The following is a 19,830-nucleotide window of genomic DNA, read 5'->3' on the forward strand; positions in this document are numbered from 1 at the left end:
TTAGTCCAGCGCGTCTTGAATCTAAGGCTGAGCAAGATATCGATGATTGATATCGTGATATTAGAATAGATATCGTCTTAGATTTTAGATATCGTAATATGGAATAAGTGTAGTTCTTTCCTGGTTTTACAGTAAAGTGATGTAACTTTCTAACTTACCAGACTGTTCTAGCTGTTCTATTATTTGCATTTACTCACTCTGACATTATCGATGATCAGGGTTAGGTGGTTTCATCAAATATCTCGTCTTGTAATTATTTTGTGAAAGCACCAACAGTCAAACCATCAACACCGTCTCAATGTTGATGTTTTTTAACTCTCGTGTCCATTTCATGCAGAATGCGTGTCAGAAGTGAGCTTTGTCCAAGATGCATCTTCCTGCCGTTCTATGGACACAGTAAAAAATGCATCAGCACCATCGGTACCGGAGCTGCTCACACGTCCTGCAAGCCTCGTGATTCATTGATTCCCAATCTGTTGGATCCAGTAATACAGGAACAGTGCATCCTTTATTGTGCGACTGTTGAGACTCGGCCGTTAAGCGACGCCCGTAAAGGTAGCGGTCAATACACTAGAGCGTGTGATAGAGCCTTCGAGTGCTTCATCTTTATGTGCAGTATAGTGCCTCGGTGTCTTGTGATGCTGGAGCTTTGATCATTAGGAATTACCAGGTTGAGACAACTGTGGTATCTAAGCTCCGCGTGTCAAGTATCAACATGTGTTCTCGTTCTGTGCACAGCTCTGATAAAAGGCTCTGCCTGCTGCCTTATCCTGTGCACCGGATGACTGATATTTTGGACTATTTCGGTTCTTGCTGAGCCGGCTGCCACACAGGAGAAGTAGCGCTTCAACTGTTTATTGTCAAACGACTGCTGGCGAGACACCAGTCAGCCTCTCATAAACAACCAGAGTCAATACAGCGGCTACATGTAATAACTTTGAGGGATTGCTCTGGAGATGTGTGCCATTCCATTATGCTAACCACTAAATCAATGGGAATCTCATCTTCTGCACGAGCTTGTTTGTGGTGAGCAGGTTCAATGTTACGCTGTTAAGATCTCACAGACTACCTCGATGTTATCTCTGCTGCAGAATGAAAGGAGGAATGACAGTAAAGCGAGAGGCGGTCGGCATCGGCATATCAGCGTCTAAGCCCCACTGCTGTTATGAATATCTGTACGAGGACAGATTTGCACACTGATTGTTTATAATTCGTTAAATCAACATCTCTCTACATAATGTTATCCAGACAGCATTAGAGTCATGAGTGTGTAGCTCTGCTCCCCGATGTCTACCTGCGGGTCAGCACCTCATTAGAATAACTCTACATTCTTCATTCTGTACCTCTGTCCATCAAGCCACCATTACGTTAATGCTCGAACAGGACAAAGAACATTTTATGGAATTTAAGTGAACGCAGTGAAAAACAACACATCTGGTCGCACTGCACCGTGCATTATTACCACACTGAGTTTCCCGTCGGTGTTCTCCGCTCTTGCTGCCTCCGCCAACGAGAAATATGAGAAATGAAATGTTGCGATGGCATCCCTAGAGCAGACTCAAATGCGTCTCTTAATGAAAAATCCATATTGCCCTTAAGATGATTCAACAGCAGAAACTGAGCTATCTGTACCGACATGTGTTTGAGTGTGTAGCTGTATGTACTATAACTTAGCTGTCAGGGTTCATATCCTGTTCATTCTCAGGTTCATATTTCTGTTTCCTTTCGCTCCATTTATGTTATGCTACTTTATACCTCACTACATTTTGGAAGACAATATTGTACCTTTTACTCCACTACATTAATTTTACAATATAATAATAATAATAACATAATTTAAAATGATATGAAACAGGCCGTTCTGCAGAATGAATACTTTTATTTTTTGGTATTTCTTTTCTTTATGTACTTAAAGTTTATATTGATGCTAATACTTGAAGGATCTTTATTTGTAACAGAGTATTTCTACACTGTATCAATACTTTTACTTTTTCACTTTGACTTCGGTAAAAGATGGGAGTACTTCTTCCATTACTGCAAAATGCGTGCTGAATTTTGGTCTTTTGTCTTGCAGTGAGCATTTGTTCATGCATCACTTTAAGTTTGTAACTTTGACGATATTTAACATGCTAATCCAAAATTATAACAGTATACAAATGAGAGAAAAATCACAAAAAAGTAGATATATCCCCTTTAATGGAGAGTCTCTCCTGTCTCCAATAACCCATTTTGCCCTAAATCTCTTTCTCAGTTTCCTTTTCTCGCACACAAACACACACACCAACACAAAAATCAATACCCCCAAGCACATTTAAGTCGTTAAAGTCTAAAGTAGTTCAACCTGCAAAAGGAGTCCACTGAGAGCAGTCGAGAGGCACTGGGCTCCTCTGGAGCCGAGCGGGTACAGAGCACCATCTTCGACCCCCAGAGGTCTGGGCCCCACCAGGCCGGGACCCGTCGTCAGACGCACCACTGCTGACGCCAGGTCAGCATCGAGGAGAGCTTGTAGCAACCTCAGGTAGCTGACTGGAAAGAGAGAGTGAGAGAGAGATATATGGGAAGAAAGGAGGACTGGTAAATGGCTGGAAAACGGAGAGGGAGGAGATGAAATGCCTAAACACACAGGAGAGCAAGAGGAAGATGAGAAAAGAGGCCACGAGAGAAACAGGTTCACGGTAGAACCGAAAGGAGCGAGCGAGAAAAAAGATGTTAAAAGCAAGACGCAGAGGGAATAAAACGAGAGGCAGAGTTAACAGTCGAAAGGCATTGAAGGCCATTTCTTTTGAACCGATACGTGACAGAGAGAGAGGGAGCGTGTGAGGCAGTGACATACAGGGTTGGAAGAAGGTCAGAGAGACTGACGGACCAGTGTAGCGATTGAGATAAAGAGAGAGACAAGGCCAGAGTGATTGCTAAAACACAGAGGGCTCCCGACTGAGAGCTGCCAGCCATCTGAATTGCACTCGCGCCATGTACACTGAGTTTAGAGCTCTCGCAGGGAGGACTCAATTAGTGGCAGCAGAAGAGAGGGAGAAGAGACAGAGCACAGAGATAGAGGGAGAGAGGGAGGGATGGTTGGAGGCTGAGTGAGTGAAGAGAGGGAGAAAGGAAGAGAGAGAGAGAGAGAGAGAGGGGGGGGGGCCGATACATCACAGCAACCCTGACAGACCACTTATCCAGCTGACAGACACAGGAGCAGCAGGGATGATCTGTCTCCGAGTGCTGCAGCGAGATGTGGGCCACTTAATATAATTAGTGTGTGAAATTCATGCTGAGGATAAAGCGTTAACAAACAGACACTTTACCTGCGGTGGAGGAGTACGTGGAAACCAATTGGAGGTGAACCTCATTTTTCTACTCTGAAGCTCTCACAGTATACGGACAGTCGCTCAGGGATGAAAACCTCCAAATCTGAGCCTAACTCTACTGACATATACCGAGGCGTCTTTAGTGTCTGTAATGGCACTGGACAGTGTAAAAGTGAGCAGCACAACAACTCAGAAAGGATGAAGCTGAGAAGAGATTAAGAGAAAACTGGGAGGACCAAAACAAAATGGGGGGAAAAGAGAAAACGGGGAACCGAGCACAAATCCCGTCAGTGCTCTCAGGTTACACACACTCGCTTTAAGCATCGCACTGGCATTGCCGATGAACTGTTTTGGTACCTGCTGTCAAGTCTTTTAAAAATAATCATCAAATAACATTCAGAGTCTGTTACCCAGCAAGAGATTGTCCGTGTTTCTTTTCTGAAAAAGGAGTCGCTGCACAGCTGTGTCCAGACTCCAGCTGATGCTCTTTTGGACCTTAAATAATGGAGGAAAAGAGGGAGAAAGAACAAGAGAGAGAGAGAAGAATAACAAATTAAAACACATCATTTGCATGTTAGAATGTATTAACTCTGCAGTGCCAGCAGAGAGCAGAGAAGAAAGTGCATTGTTTTGTCCCAACTGTGATATGTGCAGATCACATTAAGTGTTTTGTATTCGGTGTTCACATCTGTGTGTTAACTTCTCCATGGAAGTTGTGATAAGAGCAGAGCTGAGCTGCAGAGTGTGTACCTGAGCAGAGTGAACGCGCTGCAAGGTAATGAGGGAGGACAGGAGGAGATGGCTGCAGCACAGCAGGGCTGAAGGAGGACAGGCTGATGGAGAGAGGGATGGAGTAGAGGAGGAGGAGGAGGAGGAGGAGACCGTCTGCAGCTGGTCCATCAGTCCACTGTTGGAGAGCAGCACGGAGACAGCTGGGGAGGACAAAGCGCTGTGTCATCACACTTTGATGGGATTTGCACTTGCACGTGTGTGTGTGTGTGTGAAAGAGAGAGAGAGTATAACAGTTGGTCTGGATGACTGCATGGTGACATGTTGCAGGCAACCACACACGCACACTTTTCTGTGAAACATTACAAATTGAGAAACTTGTCACATTGAAAACACATTCAGGCACAATCGCACACACACACACACACACACACACACACACACACACACACACACACACACACTTGAGTGCTCACTCACTTTCACATCGTGTTCATGGTGAACAAGTCTTTTGGAACATCTCGCCTGAGGCTGATGCGACTTACATCTGTAAACTCACCACGAGTGATGAAGAAGCAGACGGCGACGGTAGGAAGCAGTAAAGCAACGCTTTGGGCATAATTAGCTTTGCTTCCCAAAGGCACGCTGGCTCTCTGGACACTCGCCTCACCTAACTTAACTACAAACCAGCTCATTGCTGCTGAGTTTTATTTTATTAATTATTTAGCTTGTAATAAAATCAAGAGCAATCAACATATCATTTCAAATGATTGATGTCTTTGGTGAGAGGCAGTTGAACATGTCTTAATTCCTCGACCACAGTGGAGTTATTTCTTCTGTATTTTTGAATCGTTGGTTCTAATTTTGCATCGGCTCTGTGGGATTCAGCAGGAGTGATTTTTTGGTTTTCTGTGTATAATGAATTGTTTAACCTCAATCTGTTGTTTTTCTAGTACGTGCAAAAATCTAAATAAACTGGTTGTTTCCACCCTTCTGACATTGTGTGTGTGTGTTTGAGATCTCTGATCTCTACTGACCATGTTACTGTGTGTTTGTGTTTGCATGTGTGGTTTTGTCTACGCGTTACACACATTCAGGTTCAGCAAAGCGACAACACAACCCTGAGCTCTTGTCATGATCTTCTGCAAATGTGCGAGAAGCTCTCCGACTTTAAGTGTACAAGACAACGTGCAGGACTGGGCCGCATCCTGTGTGCCGTTATGTAATGATGTTCAGCAGCTTTTATGCTCATTACTTCCTCTGTGTCTCAATGCTGCATGCTGCCCAAGGTCAGCCTCTCGCCTCTGATAAAACAGGGCAAAAGAAGAGACAAATTGGAACAGAGAGCGAGACAGAAAGAGGTAGAGGGTGAAGAGGGAGGGAGAGAAAAGGGGAAGGGGGGGGGGGAGTAAAAAACTAACGAGGAGATAGAGAGACAAGAAGAATAGTGTATCTAACCTCTGTCAGTGCAGTGTGCTGGGGACAGACTCAGGCAGCAGTACAGGTAGCTGAGGGCAGGTAGCAGACTCCCCGTGTCGGTCGGCTTCAACCTCCCTGCGATATTACTCACTGGAATACACACACACACACACACACATCCAATACTGACGCCTCACTTGGTATTTTATCTGCAGCGCTCTCAAATAGACGAGAGAGACATGACGAGATATGACGAGACGTAAAAGAGACAAACATTTACTGCCTGTCAACGTCACGTCTCCCACCGGTCGGTAAAGACTGAATTAATCTGATCTGCCGGTACACGTATCGAAAAGATGAGAAGCTGGAAAATAGAACTACCCGCACAAAACGAGAAAACACAAGTCACAGAGGGACGAGGCCGCGTTGACATCGAGGCACAGAGAAACGCAAATGCGATTCTAATCATAACGCGCTTAGAGTTACAAATTGCCAGACACGTCTAGTAAATTTCTGAACGGCATTTTCATCTGCAGATCAGCAGCGAGCACTCCCCCGCTGATGAGGATACTAAATAAAGAATGAGCGATGCCTCCACTTTAAAAGGAATATAGGTGAATGCGGAGGGAGGTGAGACAACGGAAACAGGTGTTGAATGGAGAGTTATGTCTTAGTGCTGTTACGAGATGGTTATGTGTCTGTAATGGAGTCTGGAAGTGCCTGTGTGAGTGAGGAACATACTGAAGGGTGTTTAAGTAGTCTGTGTTTACGACTGCAGAGAGCTAAATGCATTGTGTGTGTGTGTGTGTGTGTGTGTGTGTGTGTTGTCAGTGAGTGTGTTACAGACAATGTGTGTGTCTGGGCTGTAATGTGGCAAACATCTTCTGCCTCGAATGCAGGCTGCGTGCCTCACATGTAAACAATGTGTAGCTGTTTGTGTGTGGTAATGGAGAGGGCTGTGGGCGGGGTTTCGCTCAGAATGACCTGCCTTTTGACCTCACCGTGATAGAGCAGCTTGAAGTGCACTCCGTCCATCTTGCTGTAGGAGGAAGACGAAGGCGGGTCACTGGCCTGCGTCGCACAAAGCAGCTTCAGCACCAGAGGGAGTGAGTTCACTGCTAAACAAAAGGGAGAAAGGAACAGAGAACGACCGCAAGTGCAGATGTGTAGAAGATCACAGAGAGACGGGGACAGATTACATATATATGAGAGCAAAAAATACTGTGAGGGAAAAAACAAACAAAAAAACAGTGTGTTGGTGTGAGAGAGACAAGGATGAGGGAGTGATGCAGACATCACTGAGTCTGAAACCTGATGCTCACACAGTAGTTTTCAGTTAAGTCAAAGAAGAGGACGTTAAAACTGACAACGACAGAAGAGAAGCTGGTGGACTCTGAAGTTCTGGTCTACGAACAGGGTGTAGCACGAGCACACAGTGATCATTGCCGAGAAGAAGAAGAAGAAGTCAGCACATCTTTCTCAGAAATATAACAAAATACCATGCACATCTTAAATAACTATATTCCGGGTCTGAATCCAGAATGGGCTGAGGGAGTAAGAAAAAGGAGAGATGGAACGTGAAGAAGGGAGACGAGGTGAAAGGAGACAAAGAGAGGGAGTACTCCAACGAGGAGCCGACTGCAGGAAGATCAGGCACGACTTTCACCACCGTAGGGCATCACATTAAAATATGCCTCCCCTTGGAATGCCTGCTGCATTAGAGGCTAATATAAAGTATATATTAATGCAAATGAAAGTGGGCTGAACTGGAGCACATGCACGGATAACGGTGTGTATTCCCCTCAGGGCCCGTGATGAGCAGGAAGCAGGCAGAGGCCAACCACAGCAACAGCTCCTGAATCCCCAGCTGGCAGCCTGGTGCTGTGCCCTTCAGCTGTGCTCATTAACCGGGTCAAGTAGACAAGAGGTAAGAACACCATCTGGTGGGAAACCTCGACCAAAAGCAACAGATATGCACGCGTGGGAATTGTACCCTTTTAAGGAGGGTTCAAACCTGGCCTTATTTGGACCCTTACAGATTTGTTCAGGTTTTTTGTTACTTCTTTAGAAGGTTTCATTTTAAAAGTTTCACCCAAATCTCCTTATTAGTTTGTAACAATCAATAACTTTTTAGGGGAACTTGTATTGCGATGACAAGATCATACTGTATTATCATTTTACTAATCTGTTGTCAAATGTATGATTCAGAAGAAACTGTAATTAATTGTAATCTCCTTTTACAAGAAGAGTTTTGTCTGATGTTTGACGGTAAACATGAACACTGTCTCTTTTATGACACTATCTAACAAATACTGCACATTACTAACAAGACACAATATGTTGCACTCGTCTGATTAAACCAATGTCTTTGAATATTTGCACTTCCCCTGATTAGTTTATAATATCTGAATACTGAAACGTAGGATTAATATTAGCTTGAAACAAAGCCGACACTGTTTTCTTCTCATAAGAATACAAAAGCAGTGTTTAATAGCAACCTCATGCAAACAGATCCAACTAAATCAATAATATGCACTTCAGGCAGGAGAGTCAACTAGATAAACAAGTCTCTCATTTCCCACCGTCTGTACTGACAAAAGGATGTTCGGAGGATCCGTCTTAACGGAGGATTAATGCTTCTTCCCTTCCAACATTAATCAGAAGCGACAAGTGTTCTGGGACCTGTTTTCCATTTCAATCCAATTTAAAAACAACCACGATCTGAGGGAGCCGCTGTGGTTACACTTCAGTTAAACCAGCTCGCCCGGATAAACAGCAGAGAGAAACAACACCGGCACATTGTCTACCTATAAACGAGCTCTGAACAGTGTCCTTGAGTAAGACGATGAATAGTTGTGTTATGTATGTGACCGTAATGAGCCCACCTTTTATTACGTGATTATTCATTTAGTGTAACTTGAACAGCTGTTAGAACCATCAGCAAGAAAATGTTGGCACGGAGAATGACCCGACGATCATAAGTGGACACAGTGAGAATAATAAACTCAGTGCTTTCCACTATGTTGCAAAAGAAGACTGTGCCCAATGGATTTATTAATCCATGCACGTGACTTTATAGATGATTTACTGCAGAGTCTGGAAATTGTTATTTTCATATTATTTGTCGGCTCACTCAGATCAAGTTTGTGGAGTAATATGAGGAATTTAAAATGTGAGACAGACAAACACAAATTCACATTTCAGCACATTAATTAACAATTTCTACAAATTTGCTTAATGCAATTAACATGTATGCGTTTGGTATGCCATTGACACACGTTTTGCAATTTTCAGCCAAAATTTGCAATTTGCAGCCAAACGCTGGTAAAATATGCAAGTGGCTGCTCGATGTGCTTCACTCACCAGCCAACATCCAACAGTTATCCATTGAGTGGCAGTTACATTTCAACCCTGTTTCAGTGGCAATGTCCAAACTCACTGTCATTCATATTCTATTTATCGCCAGAGAGGAGACATGCAGCCAGCACTGTCTCTGGTACAAACGGCCGAGCCAGAGGTCCAAACTATAAAAGCTATCAAGCAGCAAAAGTTGGCCCCGAATACACATTTGTATATTGTAACACTTCAGTGTATCATTATTCCTGGTATCTTCCATTATGGTGAATCTCATCTCATCTATTTTAATAAACGTGAGCTACGGGACAGTTGCATTGAACTCTGCAAAGGTTTTTTGCCACAATGTATTTGTTCTCTGGGGATGCAACAGGTATTTCTATATTACGTCTAAAAATATATGTATTCTGTGTGTTTATGTCTCTCACCCTGTGCAGTGTGTCCCTGTCCAAGCCCGTGGCCCATGTTGTCCACGCTGAGCCTCTGTAAGGCCTGCAGCAGGGCTGGCCTGAGATGTGCACACAAGTCAGCCTCATAGTCTCTTTGACCACGAAGAACAACTTCCAGCACTGCCAGAGCTCGTCCTGCCAAGATGGCCTCCCTGGTGCAAACCATGTTCTGTAGTCAGACAGACAGACATACAGACAGACAGACAGAGAGACAGTCAGAGAGACAGAGAGACAGACAGTCAGACAGACAGATGCTTTAGGACAGACCGATTGAGAATATATTTGTGTACCAGTGTTGTCCTCACACTGTAAAGCGGTACTGAATACAGGTTAAAGACAAATATGCGTTTTCCACAAACTATGAGACCCGAGTCTTATTACTGCTTCACGGTGCTGCACAGAAGGCAACATTTAGAAATATGTTTGGGGTCTCTAGTTCTCACCAGGAGGGTCAACATGACAGATGGCCACTTCTCTATCAGAGTCAGCAGCTCCACAGTTTCCGTGTCCGGCTGCTGATCCTGTCGTTCGTCTGCAGGTTTCTCTCCCGTCTCCTGTACACAGTCAGGAAACACAACCGCCTTTTCATCAATTCTTATTCATCGGAGTTCAAAGGGAATTAAAAACAAAAACATAACAAAATGCAACTCTAACAGTAACTCTGTTAAAGTGAAATCAAAGCTTGGATGGGTAACATTGGGAGAAACCAGCGTAAGCATTTCTTATAATTAGCCAACTGAAAAAACAAACAGCCGAGTGTTGCCAACCGTTTTCCAATGAAAGCAGCTCCAAATGCTGATATATGTGGCGAGAATGTTGCCTAGTTGGCAAACACTGACGGCCCGTCCCTTCAGGCCTCCCATAGATCTCCCAAAATGATCACAATGAACATAAACAACAAACATGGCTATTGTTACTACTAACGGCTGTAAAGCTAGCAGCTTGTGATAAGACTCTGGTGGCAGGTAGGCAGAGAGAACGATCATTTAATTCTGCCCGTATGGAATTATTGGACGGGCTTATTACAACCTGCGACAGCCACAGATGCTCCTTTGTTTTCTCTTTTCTTCAGTGCATTTGATTTATTGATCGCTGAATTTCAACAAATACAACAAAAACAAATTCTAGAATACATTACCCACCCTAACTTTAAGTAAAGCGTGTTCAATCAAATCACCACTATAAGTTATTGATGAATACATGTTACCCGAGACAAAGAAAAGAGACGCACTGAGTCAGTTTCCTGTTTCTGTGTCACACACAAGTGTCACAGATTAGAATCCTTGTGAGCCTGAGATAGACAGGAAACATTTGTCCCCTTACCGTGGTCTGCTCTGCATCTCTGTGCTGAGCTTGCTTGGTCAACCAGAGCTCCAGGACCAGGGCTCCGTATTTCACTTCTAGCTCTGGATACCGCCAGATGAAGTGGAGGAGTGCAGGGTGGTGCATGTAGAGGGAGGGGAAGCTTTGGCAGGAGGAGAGCGTCTTGCTGATGCAGTTCAAAGAAGCCTTGAGTGGGGTTCGGTAAAGACAGATTCAATAAGCTAAAGCCCCGTCTCCAAAATATGAGCCTGCTTTTAAACCCCCCCCCCCCTGAGGCAGAGCCCTCAGTCACAGCAGGAAGTCTCCTGTAATATAGTGCTTATACATGTTCATAGTATATAATATTCAGCAATGTCTGCCCTAGTGCTCCAGACTCAATAAGCAATATAAAAGATTTTATGGATACACGCTGAGGCAATTTACTATACAAGCCTTAAACAACTCATCACAAAGGAACAAAGGATAATGTTAACAATAAGGTGACTTCCTATAAAACCATGTAACAACCATGTCCTTCAACAGAATCCACACAGCACACTCGCCTCTCGTGCTTCAGCACGACACGAGCGCGCACACACTCACACACTCGCACACACACACACACACACACACACACACACACACACACACACACACACACGCAACACAGAGATCGTAGCTCTGCCTCTTCAGTGTCCTGCTTTAATCCAGGTTCTCACCAACGACAATGGATCAAATTTGACCAAATGGGGTCATTTTAGGTCCACAAACAGAAGTGAGAACCGGCTCTGGTGTCTGCTCTGTCTGGCATTTACAGCCAAATATCTTTACTGGCACTCACTATTAAAATTTGTGAATAAATGTTGTTAATTTGAATAATGAATCCAGCTGGACATAGTAGACTTAGCTGTTAAATGGACATTTTAGGGACAATTGCGACAAAATTATTATTTTTAATATTCTGGAGACCCCCCCAAAACCTTTGCTGTTGAGGCTTTCAGGGGGTCTCACGTTTCAAGTATTTCGCACACTGCTTTTAAGTATTATGTGATGTACTTTGAACTAAATCGAAGTACATGATTTTGCGAAAACATAATTTGTCCTGTAGCATTTGAAAAAGAGGGTGAGCTATAATTAATATTTGTTGCTGCTGAATCATATACAGCAGAATATGGATTTTACGTCAAAAGATGAATACGAGCTTCTGAGTAAAGCGTGTCCTTCACATTCATGGTTTCCTTAATAAACCGTGCAGAACTCTGGCTCCAGCTCAATGCTGTTTTCACTCTCTGTGCACTTTGAACACCATCTTGATGACACCTTCATGTAGCGGTGCTTGTGTTAAACCGCTCTCGCCCAATACATCTTGAGGACTTCCCTTCATGTTGTTAGGTTGACTCACTGGACAAGTTTTATATATTCTATTGTAAAAGATACTGAAATGTTCCAGCAGGTGTTACAGTTTAAGCTTTTCTTTAACTGTCGCTTGATGCCGTTTATCTACTGTGCTACTTTTGTTGGTTACAGAGTGTGTTCTGATCGGACTGATCGTAGTTACCCTGTCCAGGTTGGGGCTCTTGTCCTGCGTCACGGCCAGCAGGTAGAGGGCAGAGCGGAGCACGGAGCGAGGCAGAGCACTGCTGCCGTGCGCCTGCACCGAATGCAACAGCCACATCACACTGGAGAACACCGTCGGGTCTGGGAGGAGTCTGGACCACGCACACATGCACAGTAAAGAAGACATTATTATTACAAGTATATGTGGCCAAGCGTTTACATTTGAATGTACACAAACACGCAGACACACACATATACGGACACGGTCAGCGTGAGGGTCATCAAGCGGACAAACACGCAAAACTCTGTGTGCAAAGCGGATAAAGTGCTCCAGGGCCGTGTTGATGTCCCACACTTGGTATGTCTCATTCTCACACAGAGACAAACACAGACGGTCAGGATGTATACCAACACACGCACATCCACAGATCCTCTCCCCCGAGTACACACTCAGCCCTCCCACGCTATGTAAATCTGTGGACGCGGCTCCCATTAATCTAGATGAGACCACACAGTGGTGGGGAGAGGCTTTCATCCAGAGAAAGACAGATTCAACTTTCCAAAGAGGGCGACGACTCTCAGAGGTCATAAAATATGTAGTTAAGAACACCCGCGGTGGGCCGCTGGAGCAGGAAGAGAGCTACATGCAAAACCTGCTGGTTTCCTGATATACACTGATACGAGTCTGATGACTCCCGGTATCGTCGGCTATTTTCATTGTTCAACAACTGTGAAGTCGCTCACATGTTGTCTTTTCTGCTCAGCAAAGTGGTGCTTTGTGAAGAAATGTTCTAAAGTTATTAAACGTTCAATAACTGCTTTGTCTGGTCATTATATGAACATTAATACCCTTTTTCAAGATCACTTTATGGATCAAATATTTCTGGAAGCACCAATAGACGTCTCATCTCATTTTCAGTTTTTAATATTTGATTGATGTGTGTATACACAGACTAGCGGTGCAGATGGTTGAACGGCAGCGCTGGTATGAAGAACAGAGGTTCAGTGACATTTTACTCTTCATATTGTTTCACGAAGCACACTGAACGATGCTCTACAGCAGTACCAAGCACAAGTGCTTACAATTTATAATACCAGGCACCGCATTACCTGTCTCCCTGCTCCAGGGCAAGGTGGAGCATTATCACCAGACAGTACTGGGTGGCCCGCGGCCCTTTGTATTCACACAGCTGGAGGCCCGGCGCTTCACACAGCAGAGAGGGCCAGTCTGACAGACGACAACACAGAGAGGGAAGGTTGTAGAGCAGAAGATTCTCCACCTCCTCGACATCTGGGGGATGGGCAAGGAAAAAGAACAGAAACAGAAAGAATAAGGGGTTAATAGTCAGTGCTTGAAACAAGAGCAGGAGGATATGGATGAGGGAAAGTGATGGATGGAATAAAGCAAAACACATCAGGAGAGGCCCTGAGGCCTCATTTACAAAGCGTCATTACTCACCCGTTCTGTGTTTACGACTAAAACGAGCCAAAGCTGTTTCTGAATAAATGATCTGAGGGTGAAAATGAGTGCAGTTGCTCCGATTTCACACTTTTCCAATTATATATCGTGTTTTCAAACATAACGCCAATATCTGTCATTAAACAAGCTATCGATGTCACGCATACCTTATTTGAAAAGACATATTATTTAGCAAAGTTGCTATATTACATGATAATATAAAATGCTGAGGAGGGCTTCTACCTCTTTAAGGAACGGACGACTGAAAGACTGGGACAGTACAATAAATAAACAATACTGTATAAAATGCTAAGAGAGAAAAGACAGAAGAGACAGAAGGGAGGGGAAAGCCCAGCAGGGAATTCAGATATTTTTTTCTGAAACAGCTAAAAGAGTAAGACTATCTGCACCGAGACATTGCCTCCATCTCTGGGTGGTCTTTACGGAGCCGGAGAGAGAGAGAGAGAGAGAGAGAGAGAGAGAGAGAGAGGGGTGAGGGAGGGAAGGATCGGGAGAGGAAAATGAGATGCAGCTGACGAAGAGGAGACAGAGAACAACACAGAAAGAGACGAGGAAATGGAAAACAGGACCATTGAAACATGGCACAGAAAAAGAGAGAAGATGGTGCTGTGCAACGCAGCCTCTTTAAGGTCTGGAGAGAAAAAAGGAAATTTTAACCTTTAATCGAGGAGTGAGGGAGGAAAAACACCCACCATATGCAGTATATGAGGGGAATTGCAAGAGAGCAGAGCAAAGAAAAGAAAGACAAAAAGGGAGATGTCAGACAGGGATGGGGGTCACTGATGCATGACCACACAGAGGCTATAAAGCCACAGCGAGGTCTGTCGGGAGAGAGAGACTACCAATCAGCCAGAGAGGAAAACAAAGTGAAGAAGGGAATGGGAGTTGAAGAAATACAGAAAGAGAAGGAGAGATAATATGAACAGGAACCGAAGGGGGTAAGTGGCCGAGGCTGCAGGCCCAGACAGAGAGCACTAGTGGTCTGGAGGGACCGCTGCAGAGAAAGAGAAGGAAATAAATGGCGTTGTTTAGAAAGCAGAGAAAACACGAGGAAGAGGGCACCGGGCTCCCATGAAGAGAGAGAAGAATAGACCGTTGTCTCAAAGGGAGGGCCGGGGGAGACGGAGGAGCACAGCAAATGACAGACTGATGGAAAAGATGAGAAAGGAAACAACAGACAGAAGAAAGACAACAAACATGTCGCCTCCTCCTCAGGATTTGATCAACAGGAAATAACAGAGGACAGAGAAGAGGTGAAACATTTGAGCTAGTATACGATTGTCAGACACATACACAAGAGTCAAAATTATACACTTCAAACAAATCACAACTAATCAGCAACATCACTTCATCAGTGTTTCAATCAACAAAACACACAAAGCTCTGAAAGAGAGGGAGTACACAACAAGAGGACGAGGAGAAACAGACACAAATAGGTTTGAATATGGATATTAGTCGAGCTCTGCAGAAGCCATTATTCAAATGCCACAAACGCAAACAAAAACACACACGGCACGCATACCAACATGCATCCCAACACACACACACACACACACACACACACACACACACACACACACACACACACACACACACACACACACACACACACACACCTACCTTTGCACTTGCTCAAACAACTCTTACATCTCATTACCTCAAAGAAATATGTGACTCGACTCAGGTCTCAATGTCACATCATGTCTCCAGGGAACAACGGCAGTTTCCAATAAAACACGTCCTATATTTCATTTTGGGGGACGCCACGGTAAAAAGGGATTAGAAGGGAAACGGCGGCGGAGTTTAGCGTTTGTTTTTCCACGCTTACAGCTTCACTTACCTGAAGTTACCTTTCCTTAACATCGTTTACTTCAGCCTAACACAATCAGAGGCAATGCCCCTTTAGTCGGAGGTGTTATCCGTGTTGTCACAAACGGTATTGGCCTTTAAGAGACTAATCATCAGCTGTTTCTCACAGCAACGAAGAACCGGCAAGCAAACAGTGTTCAGTGTTCAATGCATTTCACACTTTCAACATGTTTACAGGAAACACATCTGGGTTCTTCCTTTAATTCTAGCTGGAGCTGATCTTCAGTGCCTTTGACAACACGTCTCTAAAATGTCCTTCAATGTGTAAGCTTTGATTAAATTATGAATTATTAAAGACTTCATTTAAGAGAACAGGCATCTTCATTAGGGATGAGCAACTTGTTTACTGCTATTGATGTTTAAAGTCATCATAAAGAGAGAGAGAGAGAAAGGGAGAGAGAGAGAGGGAGGGAGAGAGAGAAAGGGAGAGAGAGAGAGAGGGAGTGAAAGAGAGAGAGGGAGTGAGAGAGGGAGGGAGAGGGAGTGAAAGAGAGAGAGGGTGTGAAAGAGAGAGAGAGAGTGAGAGAGGGAGGGAGAGAGAGGGAGGGAGAGGGAGTGAAAGAGAGAGAGGGAGGGAGAGAGGGAGAGAGAGAGAGTGAAAGAGAGAGAGAGAGAGGGAGTGAAAGAGAGAGAGAGAGGGATAGAGAGAGAGCGAGAGAGAGAGAGTGAAAGAGAGGGAGTGAAAGAGAGAGAGAGTGAGAGAGGGAGAGAGAGAGGGAGCGAGAAAGAGAGGGAGCGAGAGAGAGAGGGATAGAGAGAGAGAGGGATAGAGAGAGAGAGGGAGGGAGAGGGAGAGAGAGGGAGGGATAGAGAGGGAGTGAAAGAGAGGGAGAGAGAGAGGGAGGGAGAGGGAGAGAGAGGGAGGGATAGAGAGGGAGTGAAAGAGAGGGAGAGAGAGACTGAAGTTAAACTGGAATGTAACTTTATCTACTTTTTTAGTGTGATATCATTTTGTAAGTTAACAAAATGATAAAAACTATTTTTCTCCATAAACTCAATTTCGTTTGCTTTATTAAATAAATGCCGCGCAGTCAGCTTGATTTAGTCTCTTGAATATCACTTTGATGCATTTATTAAAGCCAGGTGACAAATTCTAGAAACAAATAACTTTAAAGTCAGCTGGGAACCTGTTTCAATACACAAATCTCCAAAGTGGCAGCGCTTCCATCAGCGCCATCGCTTTGTGTCGTAAACAGCATCCCGACATCATCGCTCGCCGTCTGGTACGGGAGTTCAGACTGTCACACCAAAATAATTACCAACAACTCCGTTGAGTGGCAATAATGGAGAATCTGGTAAAGATGGGGGACTCCCTTTAGAAAACCTTTCATCTTCTGACGGTCTGCCCCGCGTAGCAGAAGCTGCATGCCGTACATCTTTTCGTCTGATGTCGGAGAATCTGACCCGATGAGAGGCATTAAGAAAAATGTACCATCACCTGCTTCTGTAGGTCTGTTTCATAACCAGTTGAAACATTCTTGTGGTAACTCTGAATAACAATTATATCATCCATTTCAACCGGTCAGTCAGGTTTTTACAGGAGTTTAAATGGCACTTCATGTAGCTCTGTGAGTGTGTGTGTGTGAGTGTGCGTGTGTGTGTTTGCATACCATGCTGACAGGAGCCAGGGTCTGACTGAAAAAGCAGACACATACTGAGTTTCTGTAGAAACCCACAGCAGGATATATTCAGGTACGGGTGCCTGAAAGAATTGGAAAGAGGGAGAAATACACAATCAGAGAAAAGACACTAAAATACGTAGAAAAAACAAAGAGAGAGAGAGAGCAGGAAAACGGCAGCAATAAGGGAAGAGTGAGGACACCTGAGACAAACTGAGCACCGCTCCTCCACACGTCAAACCCGTGAGGAGAGAACAGTGAGACACAGGATGCGCCTTCACGCACTCTTTTCAAATATGAAACAGAAGCGCGGCACGGTTCAGTTTCATTACAGCTCAGAGCAGGGGGGCCGAGAGAGTTGACCGTGTTTATGACCACACTGACGCCCACAAAAGCACATATGCTTACATACGCAATCTAAACACACACACACTCTCACACACACACACACACACACACACACACACACACACACACACACACACACACACACACACACACACACACACACACACACACACACACACAGAGCAGGCTTTGAAGCTGCAGATCTGTTGCTCTGAGACCGACACACTGCTGGTAGACGGAGTGACTCAAAAATGACGGATGCCTCAGTGGAATTATCTGTCTCATAGTTCAATGTGCACCAACAGGGAATGATAATAAGAACTCAACTTTAAAAGCCACCACGGTTCAACACACACACACACACACACACACACACACACACACACACACACACAGCTACACTTTTTAATTGGTGTGTAGCTGTGTGTGAGTGTGTCTTCGGGTTATCCTGTTATACTTTACCTGTTCCCCGCACAGAGGAGCCCTTTGTGCTCCAGAGGCAGCCTGTAGAAACCAGAGGACGCTGGAGGGAAGAGGAGGTGAAGAGCGGAACAAAGGAGGAGACAGTAAGAAGGGATGGTAATAAAATCACTATTAACACAACTCTTTTTAAAACAAAAGTCGTGCAGTACAGAGACGGCTGTCAATATTGTGCCAGAAATCCGCCACATGATGATCCCCAAACCTTCACATTTTAATCATACACTGGTTTGTAAGCTACACCCCCACACACACGATGTTATTAAAATACTCTGAGGGATCAGGGGGGGGGGGGGGGGGAGAGCTCATCATTTGGCCACATTGGAGGTAATGAGACATCGGTCCTATTTTAATTCTATGGAGAAAAAAAAAAGCTGTATCGTAAAGCTGTACTTAATGTCTTGGCCGTGTCAGTGGTGCAGTGAGAGAGAGAGAGAGAGAGAGAGAGAGAGAGTACCTCTCACTTATCAGAGGGAATTTTATATTTCATGAAGCGCCCAACTCCCTCTCTGGTGGACCTGTGCCAGGGTACTGCTCCGCCACATCAGCAGAAAACTTCCGTTCTGCTTTGTTAACCGCTCTCAGCGTAAATATAAAGCTCAGATTTCTGTTTAATGCCCCCGCACTGGCTTGAAATGATGCCCGAGGCGCCGCGTTTCCTGTCAATAATCGAGGCTCGTCGTGTTGACTGCCAGCTTTGGACAGATTGCTCCGTTTCCCCCCACAGTGATATGAAAGTCCATCAAGTCAACAGTCGAGCAGTTAGTCCCATTTTTGACGAGAGCAGAATCAACTGTTAGTCGGGCTTTAACAATAAAAGCTGCTATTAAGGTTTTCAACTGAAGCTTCAAATGCCCCCCCCCCCCCCCCCCCCCTGCTTGGTGCCTCTCTTTGTGTGCAGCAAGCGGGAGAGCAAACCGCTTTGTGGGCGTTGTTTTGAAAAGCTAAGAACCAACAGATATGGATCGAGGCTGAATATTTTGTTGGATAAAAACATGTTCACATCGATCATTTTAAAACAATTTTGACTCAATTTGAATCTCCACGTTATGAATGCTGCTATGACGCTTCAAACTATTTGGTCAAGCCCTATACTGACAAAAATACTAAATAACAAAACACTGATTTTAGTTTAGTGAACGTTACCATCAGAGGAGAACTAACTCTGTTATGTGTTAATGAAATTTAAAAAAAGCTCATTTATTTTTCGCTGTTTGTATGATTAGCTGGGAACTGAGATTAATAGTATATATTGCTACAGCTCATTTAGTTAAGTTAGACACTAAATGCATTTAAATAAATGCACCATAAGCAAGGTACTTAATTAACAAATCTGCGAATGTGCGAAGCCGGCAGCAACGAGACATAAAAGGCGGGGCTAATTTAAAACATGAGCTGTGAGCTCACCCTGTACATCTCAGTTCCTCATGTCATAAATCTTTAGAATCAGTTTAGCAGAACTTTATCTTCACATTTCATGACTTTATCCAACATTAGGTTAGTTCTGTTGTAGCTCGTCAGCAATGAGTTCATATCTTCTTTCTCACACGCAGTCGATATGATATTACAGGGATCGTCAGTCTGAACTTACAGATAACGGAGAGTAGATTTGTCTGTTACTGCATTAGTCAAAGCCGACCATTTTAAGCAGAATAATCACAAGATGGTAGAGCATCAGGATTGCCACACCCATCCTGGCAACATGCCAGTGTGCGGCCATGTAAAGACAGAACGTGTGACACAGATCAGATCACGGGACACCTTGTGTGATGTTCACTTAAGGTTAGAGCGTTCAGCGACTCACCGAGCTTATTTGCAAAGACGGGCATGAAGGACGGAAGCAGGGTGAACTGGGAGAATAGGATGGAGTAGAAGTGCTGCAGTATCTGAGCGTTGGGTGCATGCTCACACACCCT

At 44.4% G+C, this 19,830-nt stretch overlaps 1 protein-coding gene across 1 annotated transcript in view; it reads right to left on the reverse strand.

Annotated features, from left to right (window-relative positions):
- mei1 (meiotic double-stranded break formation protein 1) overlaps window positions 1–19,830 on the reverse strand; it is a 45,777-nt gene that overhangs the window by 7,619 nt on the left and 18,328 nt on the right. Inside the window, exons 15-27 of the mRNA XM_076086684.1 lie at window positions 19,719–19,830; window positions 17,897–17,957; window positions 17,078–17,169; window positions 13,229–13,409; window positions 12,120–12,270; window positions 10,583–10,768; window positions 9,703–9,840; window positions 9,239–9,428; window positions 6,458–6,574; window positions 5,496–5,606; window positions 4,059–4,240; window positions 3,719–3,803; window positions 2,342–2,526 (exon numbers count right to left, since the gene is read on the reverse strand). Coding sequence (XP_075942799.1) covers window positions 2,342–2,526; window positions 3,719–3,803; window positions 4,059–4,240; window positions 5,496–5,606; window positions 6,458–6,574; window positions 9,239–9,428; window positions 9,703–9,840; window positions 10,583–10,768; window positions 12,120–12,270; window positions 13,229–13,409; window positions 17,078–17,169; window positions 17,897–17,957; window positions 19,719–19,830 — 1,791 coding nt within the window. The remainder of the gene's footprint in view (window positions 1–2,341; window positions 2,527–3,718; window positions 3,804–4,058; window positions 4,241–5,495; window positions 5,607–6,457; window positions 6,575–9,238; window positions 9,429–9,702; window positions 9,841–10,582; window positions 10,769–12,119; window positions 12,271–13,228; window positions 13,410–17,077; window positions 17,170–17,896; window positions 17,958–19,718) is intronic.

This window comes from Anarhichas minor, unplaced genomic scaffold (genome assembly GCF_050575085.1).
Source record: "Anarhichas minor isolate MPS153535 unplaced genomic scaffold, ASM5057508v1 ptg000007l, whole genome shotgun sequence".
Taxonomy (NCBI): domain Eukaryota; kingdom Metazoa; phylum Chordata; class Actinopteri; order Perciformes; family Anarhichadidae; genus Anarhichas; species Anarhichas minor.